Genomic DNA, 22,328 nt, shown 5'->3' with positions numbered 1-22,328 from the left:
GTTGCAGGCGATTATTAATTATCAGCGAATAACAAGGTGGATCGAGATCACGCGTACGCACGAGGAAGATCGGCGAGACCCCGCGTACGATACCGTCGCGCTGGTTTTATCAGGACCAGTCTCGTCCCGTCGCGCCTCACGTCAGCCCTTCACCAGCCCGTTGCAGCCGTTCTGTTCTCATAAATCGTTTATTCATGTTTAATGCAGCCTGGTATTCGGAACCGAAAGTTTTCGAAGCTCTCAGACGGAGAGAGCGCGACTGCGACAGAAATCGGTGGGTGGAGACACGGAAACTTCGAACAAGAGAATGCTTTTGCATCGAGGCGACGCCTGAAACCAGCTCGAAAAAAGTCAAGGGAAACTGTGGAATCGCATCCGCACACGCCGTAACGGACCGACCTTTCACCGACTGTTTAGAAGACGAGTCTGCCGAACACGGCAGCCTTTCACACGTGTACGAAAACGTCCATCGACGAACGCTCGATTTGCGACACTCATTCGATCGCCGAGTAGTTTTGTATTCTCGAGTTTCGAAAGTTCTCGCCTCGCCGGAGAGACCGAGCGAGAGCGGCCGCGTTAAATATTTATGACAAACAATAAGATAACTGGCAATTGTAGGTCGCCGACTAATTTCGTCGTACGAAAAAGGACACAACGTGAAGTTTTTGTGATTGATGGTGATAAAAACGTTCGGAAGAAGTACTTCGACCTTTAAAGAATAACCAAAGTTTTCGACGTTATTTATGGCAAAGTGGATCGGTAGGTCGCCGCGGAGTCATGTCAAATCGCAAGAAAACTCTCGCGATTGAAGAAACTACCCCGGACTTTTGCTCTCAACAAACAACTCAATTACACGGAGAAATAATAATCGCAAACCCGAACGAATAACGCGCTTGAGAAACGACGACAAAATATGACGCGAAGCGGTTTTTGAGATGAAAATCGAATAATCGCTATACTTTCATCGAAAGTTTTACGTAATATCCATTCATATATAATTCATCGTATTTCAATGTGTGCGTAGCGTGCGCGCTCGCGGAGAGGATCTCCATTTTCCAATGACAAATCCCGCGCTTTATCACCTTATGATGTATACACTTAGAGAACTCACGCTCGACTTACAATTCAAAGAATGATTTCCCTCAGCGCGAATTCTGCACGGATCTCAGGGACGCGGTGGGGCGAGAGGGACGGAAGGGAGACAGAGAGACGCTGAAGGAAAAACGGAGAGGAGCGAGGAAATGAGAGAGCGAGAAAGAAACGCGTAGGAGAGGCTCTAATCCGTCCTTCAGGGGGGGCTTAAGCTCGTCTTCGTGTATCCTGCGCTCAGAGAATACCGTTTAAGTGTCGTCCGTCTGGGAGTCCTCCACTCGGGTAAATATTTAGGAATTTTTGAAGAGTCCCGAGTGCCTAAGAAAACAGTTTACTCCGTAGGAAGGAGGGATCCCTCCCGGGAGTCCGAGGGCACCCGTACGCGGGCCTGGAGCAGTCATCGCCCGGACGTCTTTCGTCGACAATCAAACACGCCTGGCATCGTGCATGTCGGTAAAAAAAATATACAAAGGGAGGATGTACGAGGCGCGTTTCATTCGGAATGTTACTGCGCCTTTGTGCGTGTTCCGGGCTCGTTGAGCCCGGCGCGCGCGCCGAATCCGGGTCTATCGCGGTTTAATTTCCGCGACACGCACGAAATGTACAACTAACTAAACGACGCCATATCGCATAATTATTCCTAATTGAACTTACCGTTTCAACAGCTTCCGGTTCCGTGCGCGTGACTGTCCCAGTTGACTCACCTGTGACGGAAAAATAATCGTTATTAGCCTTAATGTTCACAGACCGCCGCGCAGTCGCACGATCGCATTACGATCGAAATAATTTCCGTGTTAAATTCCGAGAAAAAAAAATTATCCGAACATGCATTGTTTCGAATTTTATGTAGGATGTATGTCTAACTTCCTCCGGGCATTGTAATTTCTCGAGAGACACGAGTTTAAAATGGACATTTACGATTGCAATATTAACATAACGCTGATCCGCCCGATTGTACGCCACGCGTGGGCGCAGCTTGCATGTCCCATCGCGCGGTAATGATAATAATACGACGTACAATAAGACGTCGGCCGACGTTTTAATGAGAGAAGAACGGCGGAGCACGGGAGCTCGTTACAACGTACCAACCCCATAAAGAACGGACAGGGGCGTTGAGGAATGGGTCGGCATGTATATAACCTTTCGGTAGAAACCGTTCATTAACGCGCGCAAACATGTCCGGCAAAGTCACACGTGGGCCTGCGCAAAGTGTATCTTGCAGCGTTTCGCCGCGCCGTGATATAGATGCCCGGGATCGTTTTAACGAGGGTAATGCACACGAATGGCGTATTACTTTAACGTAATTTCGTGATGGATCACGTGAAACAATAGATGACATCAAAAGTCTTTCGCGAGTGGACTTTAACAAATATTTATCCCGGCGCGCGTGCGGCACGACAATAAACAGCGCGTAATGAAACCGCCGATTTCCTGCGCAACGAAATAATGTTGACAATTAGTCCGACTTTGATTCGACAGAATTGTGACTCCAAGTTTCATTATGCGTGCCCGCCCCCGACGGACGAAATTTGCACCGTCACGCGTCAACGAGCGAGTTTCATCGGACCGCTCGTCAGCGCGAGTGCAATAAACTGTGCTTAATTACATGCTATAAGTAATTACAGTGATTAAAGCTTATAATGCAACGTGCAATAATGCGCGCGTAATCAAAATTTCGATTGGACGGCCGTATCTGTTACGACGAGCACTTTATAACGATAGCTTTTCACGAGCGTTCCGCGTGCTTTTAACGAGATGCTATCGCGAATACGTAATCCCGTACGCGCGTTTTAGCAGTAAATGAAAATTGCGTTCCAACGACGATTCCATTCATATTCGCCGATATTATCGGCACGCGTCAGTAATTTTGAATCACTGTCAATTAACACTTCATTAAGTTACATTCTATGCTTCGCGAAAACACATTGTACAATAGCGCGGCTAGAAAAAGTTACCCTCTGATTGTACAAATTTCTCACATTATATTGTATATCAATAATTGACAAATTTAATCCATTACGACATAAAAAATTTATCAAATGCCAAGAATTAAAAATGTGTGAAAGATCGAATATACTTTTGGTTAAAATTGTTTCACGTATTTTTTCCAGAGAAAACACGTAACTCGCACCGCAATATAGCTAAAGTGCATTTGTACAATCAATTGGCTTCGATAGCGAGAAGTTTTTATTGCGGATTTCAACGATCTTCACGACGACGACGACGTCGTTGTCGCCGTCGTCACCGTCGTCGTCGGTTGTAGCCGTAGCAGGTAGTGAGTACGTGCGTGCATCCTCGATGAGGGACGTGCGCCCGCTGAATAATGCCGAGAATTCGGGGAAGAAGAAAATGAAGGTTGTTCGACGGTAAGGGCGCGCGGAGGACGCGGCAGACGGAGTAAAAGAAGGGAGTAAGAGGCGAATAATAAAACGCCGGGCTATAAAAGAAGGGAGAGAAAGAATGGAAGAGGAGTCACGTGGCCGTCGAAGAAGCAGCCGGCGTCTCAATGAATCCCCCTCGAGCAGTCTCGTTAAAACGGATCTTGCGACACCGACACCGACACCGTCGGCGTCGCCGCCTTCTTCTTCTTCTTCTTCTTTGTCGTCGTCGTTCTCGCAGCGGTTTACGCGACCTCGAACGGCAGTCACAGAAAGACGGCCGGCAGCGTCTCGACCGAGACTTTCAACGGGCCTTCGAAAAACCTCGGTGAAAACCGGCCCCGTGTGTTACAAGTACAGGGCGTGCTGCGGTTTAACCTTCTCCTCCCTGAACGCCGGTGCCCTCCTTCTCTCTAACGCCAAACCGCCCTCCTTCTCTATACCGAAGAGAGAAAATCCCACCCACCAACCGCCTCTATATTTACCGCCGTAATAAATTTCAAGTCAGATTTCAGACGGTGCGAGAGGAGGCCGACGTGAAATTCGCGCGCTCGCGCGCGGATTGCATTGCTCCTTTATCGAAGGGCTGGTAAACAAGTTAAACCAGATTAGAAGCGCGCTGCCTCGTATAACCGGTGTTTTCTGCAGCAGTCTGCTAGTCTCGCTCCCGGCGCCCCTCCGCCCCGCGGCCATTCTTCTTTTCCACGGGCGAGTGACGAGGAGGAGAGATCGCGACGATGGAGTCAAAGGGAGAAGAGGGCAAACAGAAGTACAGAGAGCCAGAGGACATTGCGCTTCATCTTCTCGAGTGGGACTCTTAGTTTCTTTCCTCCCGCTCTCGGGGTCTCGGGCGAGTTTTGGCCCTCGTGTAAACAACTCCGTGAACTGAGCGTGTTATCCGGTCTGCGACGATGGATATTGTCTTTACCTATGAATCCCATTTCCGGGAGCGTTTAATCAGACTTTTCTCCGAGAAAACGCGTATCTACGAGTGTTATTTCTTCATCTCGCAGAATTGTCTCGTTCGCGGTAACGCGTTATCCGTTTTGATTGCTCTTAGAACGGATCGCGAGTCTAATCGCTTGGGATAGCGGCGGGGGGTTCGCGGAAAATAAGCAGACGTCTGGACACGGGCTCGTGACGCGTAATTATCGTGATTACTACGTTTAATTCCAATTATGTGATATTGCGTGGTCGCGATGTGCAATTCGATAGGCGAGTGCGCGTTTGCCCCAAGTCACGAAAGTATCCGTGACGAGAGCCCGACGAAATTATACGCGAGCGAGAGAAGTCCCGGTCAAAATTTTCTATCAGCCTTATACGCAAGCGATTTCCCGAATAACGTTTCGGGGAAATTGCACGATGAAACGCGCATTGGGATTAGCAGCCCAATTTGCCCATACGCTTCAGAATTGGTAGATAAAAGCTGAAACGCTCATTGCCATAACAATGGGCCGTCGACACGCAACGATTCGCGTCGCGGGGGATCAGCGTGCGGAATCGTCGCGTCGCGTCACGTTGGCGCGCTATCGAATATTCGTATGGAATAAATGAATGTGTACGTCCGCACGAATCGTCCGTGAGCTCGCGCGGCGCACACGCTAAGGTTAATGTCATTATCATCGACCCCGACGGAGCGCGAGCGATACAGCGATCTCGCATAATGATAGTTAAGATGAAACGCAATGTATCTAAATATTAATCCAGCGATTACGCTAATAGCGGTTAAGTGCTGAAATTGCGTGCCGGATAATCCATCGCGTAGTACAACGCGATCGTATTACGACGCGTGTGGATTCCCGCTATTTACCCCGGCAATTAAAAGGCTCGCGATGTCCGAAAAAGTAGCGATAGTAGCCTTTTTTTTCAAAGCGTCCCGTATGAGTGCCGGTACGTACATAGCTCGATATATATGTACAGGCATGTATGCTCGTACGGAACAATGCCTCGATTCAGGAACGTGTATAGCGCCGTCGTGCCTTACGGCAACGGTATATACGTCGGTGAATGACGGGCATTCGAGCGAATGGGACCAATCAGACTGATTGGCCGACCGGTATTTACATTTCTGCGGGCGGGCTCGCCGCTCGAGGCCGCTTGCACCGGCGTCGGGAGATTTGGAGAGAATGCGGGGGCAGATACGACGCCGGTGGAACCGTGCAAACCCCCGTCGGTGCATCTCCACGATGACGCGGGGAGACCGTTTCGATGAAACCCGAATGCTTGTCGTGCGTGTTGTTCGTGGCTGCGAGCGGTGAATCATTCCATGTCCACTGTCCTCGGTGTGCCTCTCTTGCATTTATATCGATCCGCTGATAATCAGTCGGAGCATTCGTTCAACGAAAAAGAAATAGATAGAGCAGAAATGCAAAATTCAGAAATTTTCACAATTCAATTATTTTCATCGTCATCATTATTTATCATTATTTTAAATTTAATTACATAAATAATAAACTTTGCAATTCGGCAATATTTCATGTTAATATTTAATTGGATATAATATTCAACAGCTTTTGTCGTCAAATTCTCGCTTTAAAATGTTTTTATATTATCATTAAAATTATTTTAATGATAAATGTCTCATAGTTCAAGAGTTGCCGCCAGTTTTCGTTCCGTCGCAGAGATTTCGCAGAGCAGTCGAACCTCACGCTACGCCGTAAAAGGACGTATTATCCTCCAATTAAAATCTCCGCAGGCGAATGCTCTCCGACTCGCGCTCGAGAGAAATACAACTAGTAATTATCGCACCCGGCACTCGTCTGGCGATGCTCGACAACGCGGACACGTTTTATCTCGTGTCGGGTGGACAAGCCGGAGGCGGGACACGCGAGAGAAACGTTTACGATACTCGAAGGCACCGATGTACTTTCCGTTCCGACAGTTAATTGCGCCCTTGCGAGCTCACGCGAGAGGCGTCCGGTACATCGGCTTCTGCGAGCCCCGGGGATGCGCGCGCGCACGCGGGAGCGCATTTAAAGATTTGTGCGTCTTCATCGAGATCGACTCGGCCAGCTTCGAAGTCGAGCATCGAGTTACCGATGTTCGAGCGTTGTCGCATAATTTCGACGGCGGTGTTGTCGATGCGACTCCCGTGCTCCCTCACCAACCCGGGCTAATTAATAACCGCGAGTAACAAGGAGCAGATGGAGCGGCAGAAACTTGGGAACCAGACCCCTGAGCTACGCTCGGTCGACCGGCTTGGCTCGGCTCCGCTTGGCTCTGCTCGGCTGCCACCAACACACGCAACATGCGCGCGCACACACACACACACACACACACACACACACACCCACGCGTCACCCATTATTGCGCACGTGTGGTCCGGATGGTCGCGTGCATGCTATTAGCGAAAAGGAGTGTCGAGAGAAGTCCCGAGCTTTACCATTCCCCGCTGCGAAACAACTGTCCCCTCCTTTTTACCTCTCATTTTCGAGGTTTTCGTAGTATATCGCGTATCCCGAGCGAAGGAGATGAATGGGTTTCCGGTTAATCTCGTTAGGGCTCCGAAGAACCGCTTCCGGCTCGTAGGTGAGACGACTACAAGTCGCGCCAGATGAACGTTTAAAGAAGAGCTCATTAGCAGCAAAAGTGGGGTTGATCATTTTGATAACGTATGCGCGTATCTTCCTCGCGTATCGTTATTTGCATCTTAATTATTTCATTAATTACTGTTATTACTTGTATCGCGATACAATATTTAATTGCAATAAAGTGCAAACCGACTGAAACGTGTTATTACACACGGATAAAAATTGCACGTTTAGAATGCAAAAAAAAAAAAAAAAAACGAAACAAACGGACCGGTCAATATTATTTCTGTCAGAGGCAAGGCCGTATATTAGCAACGTTTCTATGCATGGTCGCGTGCGCAATAATTACTTTTCGGTGCGCGTCGGCATCGCTCAAAAAGCAACATTTGCACGCGACGCGGCTCAATGCGTCGCGCGTGCATATACGTTCCGCTTGAAACTAAAAATGAAAAAAAAAAAAAACGCACGTGACCCCCACCGCACGTTTCGGGAATCGTGAGCGACAATGGCTTCCTGTTCGATCCCTGCGGGGCGTCCAGCTGTCTGTCTGGCCTACAGTCGCGTGAATGAATCGTCCTGCATTGTTTGTTTTCCAGTTTCCCGTCAGGACTGCTGTAACCCGCGACATCTTGATCCGCGCGTCCCGCATTATTTGAGCTCGAGTAACCCCACAGCTGATTTTTTTTTTGAAAGAGAAGCGTCGTTTCGACCACGCGCGCGTTGCGTCACATGTGTCTTCAATAACTTAACCCACGAGATACGCGACCCATCGCTGTCACATAACGTTGCATTACGTCGTAATGTCGCCGTATCTGTCGGTTACGACACGAGAGCGAAAAAGTTTGCCACTCGGCGATTTACGACGATCTTAAAAAAAAAAAAAGAGGCCGCACTTCCTCGCGGATTTTCACGCGACTCCAATAATCCGCAGAGCGGTGTCAGCAATACGGCGGCCATTCTCGGCGTCGTTTTTTCCTTTTCCAAGCCACCTCGCGACTCGGTCGTAGACCGAGGGAATCGCGAGAGAGTGAGACTTGAGCTATGGCAAACGAGGTATTTCAGGCTGCGGAACAGGGCGACGGCGTAGGCCGTCGTAGTTCGCGGATGTATACGTAACGACCTTACGCTGCGCTTTTTTACGATGCTTATCAAATGCAAATCCTACTTTATTGCGATTGGTATTCTTATTAGACGCCCTCTCTCTTTTGCCGGAACATTTTCGCGTTCCATTCGGCGCCCCCTCGTTCCACCGCCTCCGCGCTCCCGCCGCGCGGCGTAAGAGGATTTCCGTCCGTCCGACCGACCGCGTCGTGTAACAACGTATACGTGTAGCCGCGAACGGCCACCTTTTAACTTCCCATTTGGATTAGGAAGTCCGCGGGAGAGAGAGAGATCGCCTCGGGCCGCGCTATTTTTCGCGTCCGTTCTACGCCGTCTGCCGGAAAGCACTTTAGCGCGACGGCGTCTCGAGAGACGAGCGCGAAAGACGTTGCGGCGACCACCGAACTTTTTCCATACCGAGACAAATGTTGCTCGCCATTCGAGTTTTCCGACAACTGTCTCTCTTTTTTCATTTTTTATTTTTTATTTTTTTTTTATTCAAAGCCAGACTAGAGATTCATTCCGGACGGAATGTAACGCGTAAAGTTTCGTGTTCCCACAACGACGCACGGTTTTTGTTGCACGCTGGCTCGGATTTGATCCGGATATTTTGATTACAATGTATTTTATACCAGCTGGCTGCTTTATATCAGATATTATCTCTGCAGAGAGCCTTATACGATAAAACATGACACGCACACGAGTACCCTAGTAACGCGAGAATTCTTCAATGCTGGAATTTCTAGAGATAATATTATAATTATACAGAGTGTTCAATTTAAAACCGGCTCGTGCATAAAACTTTTATGCACAAGCCGATTTTAAATTAAATACCCTGTATAATTATAATTGAATACCTTTCATAATCTTCCAGAGATACAACCTTTATAAATTCGCTGAACTCCTCGTTTATTTGTATATTTACTACACACGACAAATAAGAAAAAATTTAATATCCCGATATTAAATCTTATAGTTAAAAGTAATTGAATATGAATGTCGAATTTGAAGCGGCGTGTTGGGGCAATTTAAGTCGATCAAATGCAAGATAAACTTCTTGCCCTCGAGTTCTAACGAACTGCCGACCCGAATTGATTGGCATGCGCGCGTTTATAATCTGGTTACGCGATTGATCGGCTGCGAGCAATAATAACTTATGGTAGAAGAGGGACCGCGTCTCGATGTGCCGCGAGCGGTGCCTCGTCGAGGCAGACGCTTTTTGGGGGCCGCATCCGGCTGGAATTTCAGTCGGCACCTCCTTCCACCATAGGGGAGGGCGTCGAACCGAGGGACAGAGGGGTTGTTTTCGTGCAAAGGCACGGCGTATCCGCGGCGTGCGGGTTTGTTCGGTATCAAACCCGGCGTGCCTAGAATTCCCCCCGTAATTGCATCGCCCGGCACCCAACGCCAGAACAATTGCATTTTCGAGCCGCGTCATGGCATAAATAGTAAAAACCTATGCTACCGCCCTGCAGCAGCTCACACGGCCGTCCATGACGGGCAGATCACCTGCCTTGTCCGCTCGACGCGCGTGACGTTGATTTTCGAAAATCGTTCCGCTCGTTTTCACGTGAAAGCGTCGACGTTTCTACCGTAGCCCACCCACGGCCGCGTTCGTGCGTGGCACGTTAAACGGAATTGTAAATTTCGACGCGCTCACTTTCGGCCCGGCGATAATTAACGCATTGTGGTGAGTAAGGGCGCACGCCGTATTTGCCGCTGCGGCCGTGATTACGTCGACTATGCAAACTGCAAGGCTCTAATTACATTTTAAAGCGTAATCTAAACTGAAACGCATCGGTTGGCACGTAGGTGTAAATTAGAAAACCGGCGTCAGCTGGAACACTTTAAACGTCTATTATAATAATACACCGGCTACGACACAGTTCACACGGTCCATTAAAATCTCAACACTGAATAATATTATTAAAAATTATTTTCGCGCAATTTTAATGTTCTTACACCTTTTTCACACAACAGAATGATGCGAGATAATTGAAGTGTTAAATAAGTTATTGTACGGTTCGTATATTTAAATAAAATAACATTTTTTTCATTGATTTATTTATGTGTAATAGTTGACTGATAAGCGCAATATTCCTGAAAGAGAAAAATAATAGTATTTACATATTACCGGACAATAAAACGAAGCAACTTCGTAATGAAGGCGCGTCTCACATTACAAACGGGAATGTTCGAAGCAAGTCAGCTCTGTCGGCGTTTCATACGTTTCTCAAACGGACAAATGCACGGACACGTGTTCATCCGAAACGAAACGCAACGTGAGATCCGGTCGAATCAGGGGTAGAACGAGGAGTCTCGAATTACTAGACAACTATGAGGAAGGGAGCCGCGGATCGTTGGTAGGGCGATGACTCGAGGTGTTGATACGTTACCGCGATTTCAGCGAACAAAGGCGTTCGAGCCACATGAAACTTGACGCCAACAATTTACGGACCAGGAAACCAAGATTCCTGATCAAGCACGATCAAAATTTGCGGCAAAAATATCATGAAATAAAAAAGGAAAGCTATCATATATTTTTTTAATTATAATTATTTTCAAATATTGTTTTAAATTGTTTAAATATTGCCTCTTATATTTTAATGCTTTACAAATTTTTTATCGAATAAAATGCAATGCATTTTTAGGAAAAATACACAGAAATTATTTATTCACTATTACGGAAACGCTAAAGCGCTGTTAAATATTAAGAAGCATTGCATCTCAGGAGGAAAATATTCGTTATCTGCAAAATCCAAATCGCAGGAATCGGCAAGTAGGATGTTGCTATTTAAGTAAAGCTAATCTCCTTGGAAGGGTCGCGATCCGCCCTCCGTCAAGGAGAACTGACAAAAGAAGGAAAGAAGAAAAAAGTTCGATCCAAGGAAACGCTGGCCGCCGTCTTTATCTTCGGGCAGGTTACGGAGCCTGAGAAGCGACGTCTTAAAAGTCCTTCGTTAGTTTCTCCGCCCACGAGAGACGAGGATAATCCGATCCTCTCTATATACTGAAATATCCTCGTAGCTTGAGAAAACTTTAACGATCGATGGTTCCGACAATTTTACTCTCAATCGATAGTAACGTCACAATCAACTTGACAGGCAGCAAGCTGTGAAAAATATCGTCCGTAATTTTCTTTCTGTCGCACTTTCCAGATAGATTTATACGCCCGAAATATACCACAGAATTTTATAAAGTCTCTATTTTCAGACTAAATAATGATGATCGATAGACTTTTGATATTTCACCGATCAGTTCTAATTCCAGATACGTTTAAAAAACACTTTGGCGATAAAAAAATTGAAGTCTGAAAATGTAGGACGCTCACTTTAAATATAAAAATTGACGAAACTTTTTTTTAAATTTTAATTCAAGATTAATTCGAGTAAAAAGAATTATTTGCGGCATCGATGTTCCGACATTTTGCTTTTTTAGCACTACACAAACGTTCACGATTGCAATTTATCCAATAAATCAGATTTTAGACCGCGCACAGGTTTCTACATTGTAACGCTTGCCGATGATTTTGATAAGCTCTACGGCTTTATGTGCGGGGGATGAAAGAAATCGGCGCAATCGGTAATCGGTAGGCTCCAGCACGCAATTGCATTCGCGCTCGGCTAAGCGCGGAAACGAAGGCTCGCGATTGGTCCGGTGCAAGGCAAGAGACGAATATTGCGTCGGCTCGGGCCGACGTTACGCACGAAAGCGCGAGCGCCGGCAATAAAAACGCCGCTCGCAGAGAAAAGGGAGATACAATGGAAACGCAATGGGCACGAGTGGATGACTGGGCGACATAGAGACGAGCGAGAGAGGAAAAGAGAGAGAAAGAGAGGTACCTTGCCTCGCTCTCCGGCGCTACAATTGGCGGTGGTGGCGTACCGGCCGCCGCGGCGCAATCTCATTCGCGCTCTCTCGCATGAGCGAACAGAAAGCGCACTCCACGCTGGACCCCTCTTGCTTTCTCCACCTCCTCTTCTTCCTCCACCTTCGACCTTCTCTCTGCTCCCCCCCTCTCTCGCTCTTGTACCTTCGTCTATTCGGTTGGATACCGCGCGCGGTGCGCGCTACACGTTACACTACTCTTTCTTCTCAAGCAGCGGCACGAAAACCGAAATTTCGACGATGCCTCCAATTCGAAAAGACTTATTAGAATTCCAAATTTTGCAGCAGTTTAAATATATTTACGCAGACAAAAGTCGAATACTACAACTCGATTAATTGAAATCAGCATATGAATGGAGTTTTCCAACAGGCGGAAATATATGGTTCCAACGAACTGTGTCACGTGTGTTCTCTTTCAAAGAGCTTCTCTCGCGGTGCATGTAATGCGCTTCGTTTCGCCTCTTTATCATTCCGTTTACGCCGGACGAAGATGTCCCGCTCTCTGCTTCCCCTCCGTCTTTATCTTCGCTAAATGTATTCGTCGCGCGACCGTTCCGCGAACAGGTGGGTGTTGATGGGCAGTTTCAGATAAAGCGGGCAAGAAAATTCGAAAGAGGACGAGTCGAACAATTGAAGGTGTTGTCGAAATGTCGGTAAAGCGTCGTTACCTCTTGTCTTAAACACGGTATCGCGTTTCTATCTGACGATCTCTCACAGGTTGTCGGCTGATTACAAGCCAAACAGGTGGGCGTCTCGCAGTGCGGAGGTGAACGGAGCCGGATAAAATAACTAGACGGAGACGCCGTTTCTTTCACGAAATTGCGGTCAACCGCGGCTGCGGCGCTCACGACAGAACCGAGCAGCGATGAATGGAGAGAAATCGGAGCATAGATAAGCCGCCGTCACTTACAGCTCCGTTCACGACACTCGTACGAACAGTCTGGCCGTGAATGTTACGGTACGTCGAGGGGGCCGTCGTGTCGTTTACACGGCAGACAGTAAATTTAGATCAGCGGCACTTGACGCTTACCCTCAAAGCGTCGGTTGGAGGATTCGCGCGTCCGTTCCGGCGTGCTTTTTTCTAGCATAATTTTAGGCCGGCCAAATAGTTTCGCGTTGCTCCCTCAGCTACCGCTCCGTTAATCATTTCAGGCAAATGGTCCCTCGAACTTGAAGACGCCGCATCGTCTGGCGGAGGTGGAGCTCGCGGAGGCGAGGGGGTGGGGGGAGATAATTGGCAAGCGGAACGGGGGGACCGAACCTTGGAAACGATATTCGCTAATCCGACAGCGGACAATTATCTGGTCCGTCAGAGCACGACTCATGGACAGCAGACAAGCGTGCAAACTTGAGAAACGGCCGACGGGGCGGTTTAAATTTAGTAACTCGCTTTAGCGGCCGGGAGCAACCGAGTGTGCAAACGCGGCGTTACGGCGTTGATGCGACGTCGCCGATCGTAAAGTGGCATGCCGCCGAGTTATCGGGGCAGATTAAAGAAAAGGTTCCCGTTATGCGCGAATCGTCGGCAATTACGAAACCCGTGACGGGCAATTGAAACGAGCGTGAAACGAATATCATTTTGCGCGCCCGTAATTTGCGAATCGTTTTCACTTGGCGTATCTCTGAAAAGTTTTCGACGTTAGCCGATATTTATAAATTACAAAGATGCCTTGTGACTAATAAGACTGTCGGAAGAACGAGGATGATTTAATTCTCGTCCGTCACGCAGGCAGAAGTTAATGAATGTCATTAACAAATATCTGTTTTGCCATCGTCCTTAGGCGGAAGCGTTGTTTGCAGGAGATAATGAGGCTTAAAGAGACGAGACGAGAGTGAGAGGAGGAGGAGGAAGGGGGGGGGGGGGAAAGAGAGGAAAGGGGCACGAAGTTCAACGAAACCGTGCCATGTGAGCATGTGAGCGTTCGTTCGCCGCGTCGTCGCGCGTTTCCAGAGAATCGCTGACATTCGAGAGGCGGAGTAGAAACTCCAACAGAGACGCGAAACCGCTTCAGACGTAAGCACTCTTGGGAAAGTTTTATGATTAAGGAATTAATTACGCAGCGGACCCACCGCCTTTTGATTGATGACCGATTAGAACGGCGTTCGCGCGAGCGCGCTGATGAAAAAAGATCGACCAGACGGAGGTCTGAGTTTCTTGATCTCACCAAATCCGGCTGTGTAATTTTGAGCCGAATCGTTTGCCGTAAGCAGCGGAACTTTCTGACTCGAGAATTTCTTCGCGTCTTCTTTTTTTCTCTCTCCGTCGCGGAGACGAGAGTTCGCCAACTGGAATGATGCTGGTAGCTAGACGAAAAGCGTGCGCGAAGCGAGGAGAGAAGGGAGGAAGTCGGAAGGGAGATGGGCACGTCAGTTCAATGTCTTCATGGTAACTAGTCCTTAATGAAGCAAACTTTTATTTTACTTTCGAGTTCTCCTTCGCGAAGCTCCCACCCGTCGCCGTCCGGCCATATTCGCGGCGACCAAGTTCTCGCGCGTATATGCAAATGCGCCGGCCGCAAATTATTTGTATTGAACGTCGCCGCGGCAGCATTTCGACATTTTTAACTGAAACAAACTCGGCTAATGGCTTGATTTCGTTTGAGTTTAATTAATCGCGCAATGAGTTTTGGGGCCGATTGCGGGTAAATTATTTCATTGAAGTTAATCGGATTCATATGTAAATTGACTCGCGCTGAAAATACGCTCCCGCGCATTTGTTTATCGCCAACGGAGGGGAGAGGATCGGCGCGGCGTGTCGTGCCGCGCTTTCGAGATCGCATCTTACACGATCGACCTGTATTAAACGAGCCGAGATGTCGATCCATCGATCTCGCGTCGATCGCTTGACGGATAACAGACGAATAGATGATCGCGGTTAGACACACGATCAATTAGTCTCGGAAGATGTCCGATAAGCGCCATCGACAAGCAACGTCAGCCTCGGCATGCGCGTCATGATCATCGTGACCACAACATGCCCGCGGTCGATGAGCGCGTAAAACAAGAGCCGGTTGTGCTTCGGTAAAACTGACAAGATCAAGAAGCTAGTTTGATATATCACTTTTCTCCGCGAGCGTAGGAATAAAAACGGAGCACGTAGTAAGATGTCGCGCGTCGGTTTAAAGCGCGACACGACGATGACAGTCTCCGATATACTGACGTAAGTTCCCTCACGAAGTTACTTCGAGGGCTATCCATCTCCTCCCCACCAGGCTGTCTTACCGCCTAATTAATCCTTCGGCTCAATTAACTTCTCAACGCCCGACATCGGGCCGGTGATCATCATAGCAACGTCCGGCTCGTGTAGCTCGCTAAACGTCGCGTTTTCGTGCCTATTAATTAAAACGCGCGCGCGCACACGAGAGGCAGGTGGCATCATCGTTTTTCCCTCATCGTCACGAAACGAGGGAGATATTTTCTTCCCCTCGTCACTTTCCGCCGTACAACCGGCGCGCGGAGATATATATTTAGAGTGGACCCATCGCTCAGCCCTCACTCCGCGCTATCCCTCTTTCATTCTCTTCGCCGAGGTTCCGCGTCCGCCCTTCGGTTCCGCGTTCTATCAGCACGGCACCTAGAAAGAGTCTACTCTCGCCTTGTTAGTAAAGTAAATACCGTGGTGTACGGCTCGGCGTTAGTGCATCTGCTTCTCGTGACGCTAACAAAAGTGGCGCGTCACGGAAAGAGGCCCCGGGTAAAAGGACGAGGGTAAAGGCGGAGCCGGCCAATCGCGACGTCAGGTTGCAGGCTGCATCAGTCAGACAATTAGGCGACGATCTAAGCTCATGCCCGTTCGGATCCTAAACAAATAGGCTTACGATGATCCGTAATGGGATGACGGCGTGTCACACGCGGCGTCCTATAAATCCGTTTACGATGTATACTCTCCGGTGCGCGAGCTAGGGAAAGGATACGAGTAAAGCGCCGGTCTTACGAAGGGGCTGGAATGGTTTTCGCTGCAGGGTTCAAGCAAACTCGCTTCTACGAATTGCGTTATAAAGAAGAATAGATACTCTTATTATGCAAGGTCTCGTCCGGATGGATATAATTGTAGTAGCGTTCCGCTGCGCTATCCTCAACAGGTTTTGAAGACAAATTCAAAAAGGGCGCCACCTGCCTGCACTCAGGCTGCGCCCCGTTGTCTTGACGATCATCATTGTTTTCCTGTTGTGCGATTCCTCAACTCGTACTTTTTTCTTAGTTCTCAATAGTGTGATTTCTTGCTTTTTCAGAGATGGGAAAGACGTCTCACAGATCCAGAAAGAGAAGGAGGTCACCGTCTGCAGATAAGATTGCGGGTTTGGAGGAAAAAATGTCACGCCTAATTGACATCCTCTCACAAAGTGAGGTTAGGGCACCCCGTCGCCCCTCCCCGCAACAATCTATTGTCTCTGCGTCCCCGCAGATGATTCAAGGGTCACGCATTCTTTCGAGATCTAACTCGGATATCAGTCTCGAGGCACCCCTGGTGCCAGCGGACCCATCAGGTGTGTATGAATACTGCTGGATCTGTATTTGCGAAATACAGGCGGCATGACGACACAACCTGCGTTCCTAGACAGTCTCATCAACTTCGTACGTCTATTGCAGTGGTAAGTGATGCAGGTGAGGAGGAGTTACCCCCCGCAGGCCCTGAGCATGGTTTGCTTCAGCCTAGCTCACTCCCGGATATCTCTGTCTCCGGCGAGATCACCGCCGACTCTCTGGCCAAACAATTGTTTGGAGAGCGAGACATTGAGAAAGTTTCTGTCTGGAACGAGATGGTAACCCAGACGTGGCAGAATCTCGCGCGTTCTGGCCTAGTCACGGATCAACGTGAACTACTTTTTAAAAAATACTCTCCCCCAGAAACAGCGGCGTTTCTCAAAGCCCCCGCATTAAATCAAGAATGCAGTGTGGCTCTCAAAGGGAATTCTGTTATCAAGAGGGATGATTTTGCCCGCAAAAATCAAGAACAGCTTGGCAGAGCCCTTTGCGCCCTTGGCGAGGCTATTTCAGATTTTCTCTGCCCGACCAATCAATCATCTCTCACCCCGGAGGTCCGTTCAGCAGTGGCTAAAGTTAACGATGGTGCCAAAATCCTGGCTGACCTTTTCCATCGATTGTCTAAATCTAGACGGGCACAAATCATGCCCGCACTTAACCTCGCAGCCAAGGACACGGCGAATGCTATCCCTTCAGATGAACTCCTCTTCGGAACCTCCTTCGGAGATCAAATAAAGAAGGTTGCAGCAATGCAGAAATCATCTAAGGAAATCATCAGAGCCCCGTTGCAGATATCCAGACGGCTTCAGCAGCCGATCTCTCAGCCAGTACGTGCAGCGCCGTCTAGTTCGGGAAATGCCCGAGCCCCTGTGCCTCGCTCGAGGACGGCATCCAGGAGGCCAGGGGCGAGCACAAATCGCCGTCCGTACTATCCCAGGTCTCATTCGAGGTCGAGGAGACACTAGTCAACGCTGAGGTAATTGTGGGCGGCAGATTGGCCCGTTTTCGACCCCAATGGGAAACAATTACTTCGAATTCAAGGATTTTACAAGCCATTTCGGGGTATAGGCTACCCTTCATCCAGCAACCACCCTCTCAGACTAGAGAACCTTCTGTTCTCTTAACCTACCTCGAGGAGCAGCGCTGTTCCCAGGAGATTGCCAGACTTTTAACTAAGGGAGCAATAGAGCCGACTGTGGACTGCGAGGGTCAATATTTGTCCTCTTTTTTCCTAATTGAAAAACCCTCTGGAGGTTACAGATTTATACTCAACCTGAAGGGCTTCAATCGGTTTATTCATGCACCGCATTTCAAGATGGAGGACTGGAAGACTGTAATTCGCCTAATTTCTCCAGGTGATTATCTTGCCTCCATTGATCTGGAGGACGCGTACCTCCTCGTTCCGGTACACCAGAACGATAGGAAATTCCTTCGCTTTCGTTTTCTTGGTCAACTCTACCAATTTCGTGTCCTACCCTTTGGCCTGGCGTCGGCTCCTTACATCTTTACTAAAATTTTAAGGCCAGTCGCATATTTCCTCAGGGTTAAGGGCTTCTCTTCGGTGATCTATCTGGACGATTTTCTCCTCATAGCACCATCGTATAATCAATGCCGAAAGAATATCAGAGCAACTAGGCAGTTACTGTTATCTTTAGGTTTTCTCATAAACGTACGCAAGAGCGTTTTCAGCCCAACAAGATCTTGTCGCTTCCTTGGATTTCTTTTTGATACAACATCTTTTACAGTCTCCATCCCCCCTGACAGAAGGGAAAAATTATTCCAGAGGACCTGGGATATTCTTACCAGGGACAGTTGTAAAATTCGCTATTTAGCCAGTTTTATAGGCTCTTTGATTTCAGTTTGCCCAGCCGTTCAGTACGGCATGCTACACACAAAAATTTTAGAAAGGGTGAAATTTTTGGCCCTTACGTCCGCAGGAGGCGACTTCGAGGCCCAAATGTCTCTTCCTTCATTGATCAGGGAGGATCTCCACTGGTGGAAGAACATTTTTGCGGACAAATCTCAAGAGAATCCCATCAGATCAGGTCTCTTCACCCTTGAGATCTTCTCTGACGCCTCCCTCACAGGATGGGGTGCTGTATGTAGCAGGGGACGTTCGCATGGATTTTGGTCACCAGAAGAGAAGCAGTTCCATATTAATTATCTGGAACTTCTAGCCGTTTTCCACGCTCTTCGGTGTTTTGCGGCGCAGCTTTCAAACTCCAGCATTCTTCTCAGAGTAGATAACTCTACAGCTTTGTCTTACATCAATCGCATGGGCTCCATAAGATTTCCACTTTTATCCAGTTTAGCTAGGGAAATTTGGACTTGGTGTGCAGACCGGAATATCTTTATCTATGCTGCTTACATTCCTTCAGCCCAAAATTGCGAGGCAGATGCCGAGTCTAGGGTAATCTCCGAGGGGACTGAATGGACTTTAGAAAATCGATTTTTTACTATAATCAATCGTCGTTTCGGGCAGTTCGATATCGACTTATTTGCATCATCTATCAATAACAAATGCTCTAGATTTGTCTCTTGGCTTCCAGATCCTCTCGCAGGGGCAGTTGACGCCTTTTCGTTACACTGGGGTGATTTTTATTTCTATGCATTTCCCCCTTTTATCTTGATTTTAAAGGTTCTACGCAAAATTATCTCCGACGAAGCTGAGGGGGTGATTGTCGTGCCGTGGTGGCCAGCCCAACCATGGTTCCCTTTATTTAATCGCATTAGGGTCAGTCGTCCTATCTGCTTCAAACCCAACATTAATATGTTGTCATCTCCTTTCAGGCAATTTCACCCAGCCTGGGACAGGATTACCCTGGTTGCCGCGAAGCTATCCGGCAGGCCTTTGCCTACAGAGGAACCCCATCCCAGGCAATAGCTACAATGCTTGCTTCTCTTTCCGAGGCTACTATAGCCCAATATGCAAAGCCTATCAAGCTTTGGTGGAATTTCTGCAAAGAAAAGGACATTATCTGTTTCACTCCGTCAGTACCGGTCTTCTTGGATTTTTTATCATCCCAGCTTTTAGGGGTAGGATCCTACGCCACCCTAAACTCATACCGTTCAGCTATATCGCTGATTTCGACGAATGAGGTAGGCTCTCACCCTCTCGTTAAGAGATTCTTTCGAGGAGTTGCGGCCTTGAAACCTCAACGCCCTCGCTACGACTACGTCTGGGATCCAGCTCCAGTTCTTAACTATCTGGCCTCTCTATATCCCCACGAAAGCCTTTCTCTAGAATGTTTATCTAGAAAGCTCATCACACTTCTTGCTCTCACTACCGCGCAGAGGATGCAGACGCTTGCAGCCATCCAGATCTCTAATATTCATTTCGCAGACTCCTTAATCATTAAAATCCCTTCGCGTTTAAAGACCTCGGGAATCGGCAGATCTCAGCCTTTGCTCTCATTTAGGCCCTTCCAAAGTAGGCCAGAGCTCTGTATTTTTTCTCTGTTGAAGTTTTATCTGCAATTCACATCCGCCTTGCGCAGTGAAAGCTGTACAGCTCTTTTCATTTCTCTTCGGACCCCGCATAGGCCTGTGACAGCTCAGACATTAGCTCGCTGGGTTAAGGAGTTGCTAGGCTCAGCCGGAATTGATACTAGTATCTTTTCCGCACACTCTACTCGTCACGCTTCAACTTCCCTCGCCGCTAGTAGAGGTGTTAGTGTGGACGAGATCAGGCGTACGGCTGGCTGGAGCAGTTCCTCGGACATCTTTGCTCGCTTTTATAATCGCCCGCTTCTTAAGGGCGCTTCGTTTCAGGACACAGTCTTGAGTAGTACTTAAGGTCTTTTAAATTTTACGGCATATGCATTTTTTATTTGTGAAACATCTATACTTGTACGCAACCTTTGCATTTATTCTTACTTATATATGGTCAGTTTAATCCAAATAAACAATGTTTTATTTTGCATCGTACGGAATCTACAACAAATCTGTGCTTTGAATATCTACAATTATATCCATCCGGACGAGACCTTGCATAATTTAATAATCGAACGAGCTTACCGTGAAGTTCGATTGTAATTATGCTGTCTCGTCCGGATGGAGAATCCCTCCCCCCCTTTTTTCTTTTTGTTCTATCCCATTTTCTCCAGATTTGTTGACTTTGAACTAATGATGATCGTCAAGACAACGGGGCGCAGCCTGAGTGCAGGCAGGTGGCGCCCTTTTTGAATTTGTCTTCAAAACCTGTTGAGGATAGCGCAGCGGAACGCTACTACAATTATATCCATCCGGACGAGACAGCATAATTACAATCGAACTTCACGGTAAGCTCGTTCGATTATTAAATTATCTCCGCTCGACAAACGTAAGGATTCGGAGTTGTAATCCCGTAGGCGCCACAAACAGCATAAAGTGAAATAAAATAAAACCGCGCTTGATTAATATCAATTTGTATAATTTAATATTAAATTATGTTAATTAGTGCATAATTAAAGAATCGTTCATTGAATCTGAAATCTAATCTGACTGAAATTTAATAGGCAACGACATTCTTGCAACAAAAAATCTCAGGTACACGTGTTCGGTGATGAAGTGACGGTGAATCGTGTGAGAACCTACAAATCTCCACAACCCGTGCGTCCTACGAGAAAGGCAGGATCGCCAACTCATGGAAAAGTGACTTAACGAATCTATCTTGATCCCCGTGCGGAGAGAACGGACGAGACAGGCGGGACTGATAGTGGCAGCTTCTCTTCTCACTTTCGTGGGTATGAAACTAGCTTCCCGGCTCTCGCTCGCACTACTTCTCATACAGTCGCCCGCATACCCTCGTCTCTGTTTAGGGTATACGACTCTCGCCGTCAGTTGGCTTATGTCACTCGGGATTAGCGCTGTTTGGACAGAGGAAATTAACTACTACACCCCGAACGCGCCATCTGCGTGGGCGTGCACGACATTGTGTCGCGGGCATCCCCCTTAAGATTTCAAGGCAATGTAATTCAGTGTCGAAACCGATCCTAGGGGGTCGTCCGCCGACGGTGACATTGCCATTTCCGTGATTAGACGCGACCCCAGGGTCAGTAGATTCGATTGCGCTCTTATGATGCTCTTTCGGAACTGACGTAATCGGGGCTAACGCAGGGCCTCCATCTCGCTGACCGATGACGCGAGAAAAGTCACAAAAATAACGTTCGAAGGGACGAATCTACTGAAATAAGTGTAAAATAATTAACCACTTTCTCACACCACTCATCCGCTGCATTGTTCCTCGCGATCCGAGACTCTTCTTTCGGCGGAGCCGCACATAGTTATTCATGCGGCCATCGAAACATGCTATTACGCGCACTAAATAACACGTAATCTGCGATCAATTAGTACCGATCTGGGAATTCTACGGCCGCTGGCGGCAGAAAGCCTATCCGGTCGTAAATAACATTCGCGTGCACCACGCGACGGTTAGTTATGTAATTAAAAATGCTATTGCAACGGAACGGAACATCCACACGCCGGTGAAAACCCAGATGTAATAACGACGCTGTCTGAAAATAGTCCACAGTATAATTACAGGTACAATGGTACACGTGAAAAAAATATTATTTATTATTTCACGAAGGATAACGCGCTATCCGGATTATTATATGAAACGCGCATTAGAGGCGGAGTTAGTATGCCAGAGCGAGCGTGATCGATTAGCGCCGATCTCGCGGCATGCACCTGCACGCTGACGAGACTTAAATGATAATGGCGTTTACCTCGGCCGATCGATTCTGTAAATAAAGATCACGTTGCTTTCGCCGCTGGACCAACGGCGCCGGCAGCAGCCGTCCCGCTGGCACCGATTATCATCGAACATGCAGGTAAGTGCCGGTGGAAACAAGAAGCAGCAACGGGAAATAAA

At 47.9% G+C, this 22,328-nt stretch overlaps 1 protein-coding gene across 4 annotated transcripts in view; it reads right to left on the bottom strand.

Moving 5' to 3' along the window:
• Nucleotides 1-22,328, bottom strand: part of LOC105668540 (discoidin domain-containing receptor 2-like) — a 190,689-nt gene that overhangs the window by 34,528 nt on the left and 133,833 nt on the right. For 3 of the 4 annotated variants that reach the window (XM_012360979.2, XM_012360978.2, XM_012360981.2), the window contains one exon: nt 1,747-1,796. The exons of the other annotated variant lie outside the window; for it this stretch is intronic. In XM_012360979.2, the coding sequence (XP_012216402.1) occupies nt 1,747-1,796 (50 nt within the window). The remainder of the gene's footprint in view (nt 1-1,746; nt 1,797-22,328) is intronic. 4 annotated transcript variants of the gene reach the window in all.

Source organism: Linepithema humile, chromosome 1, assembly GCF_040581485.1.
Source record: "Linepithema humile isolate Giens D197 chromosome 1, Lhum_UNIL_v1.0, whole genome shotgun sequence".
Taxonomy (NCBI): domain Eukaryota; kingdom Metazoa; phylum Arthropoda; class Insecta; order Hymenoptera; family Formicidae; genus Linepithema; species Linepithema humile.
Note: the sequence above shows the minus strand (reverse complement) of the source record. Positions and strands in the feature narration are given on the sequence as shown.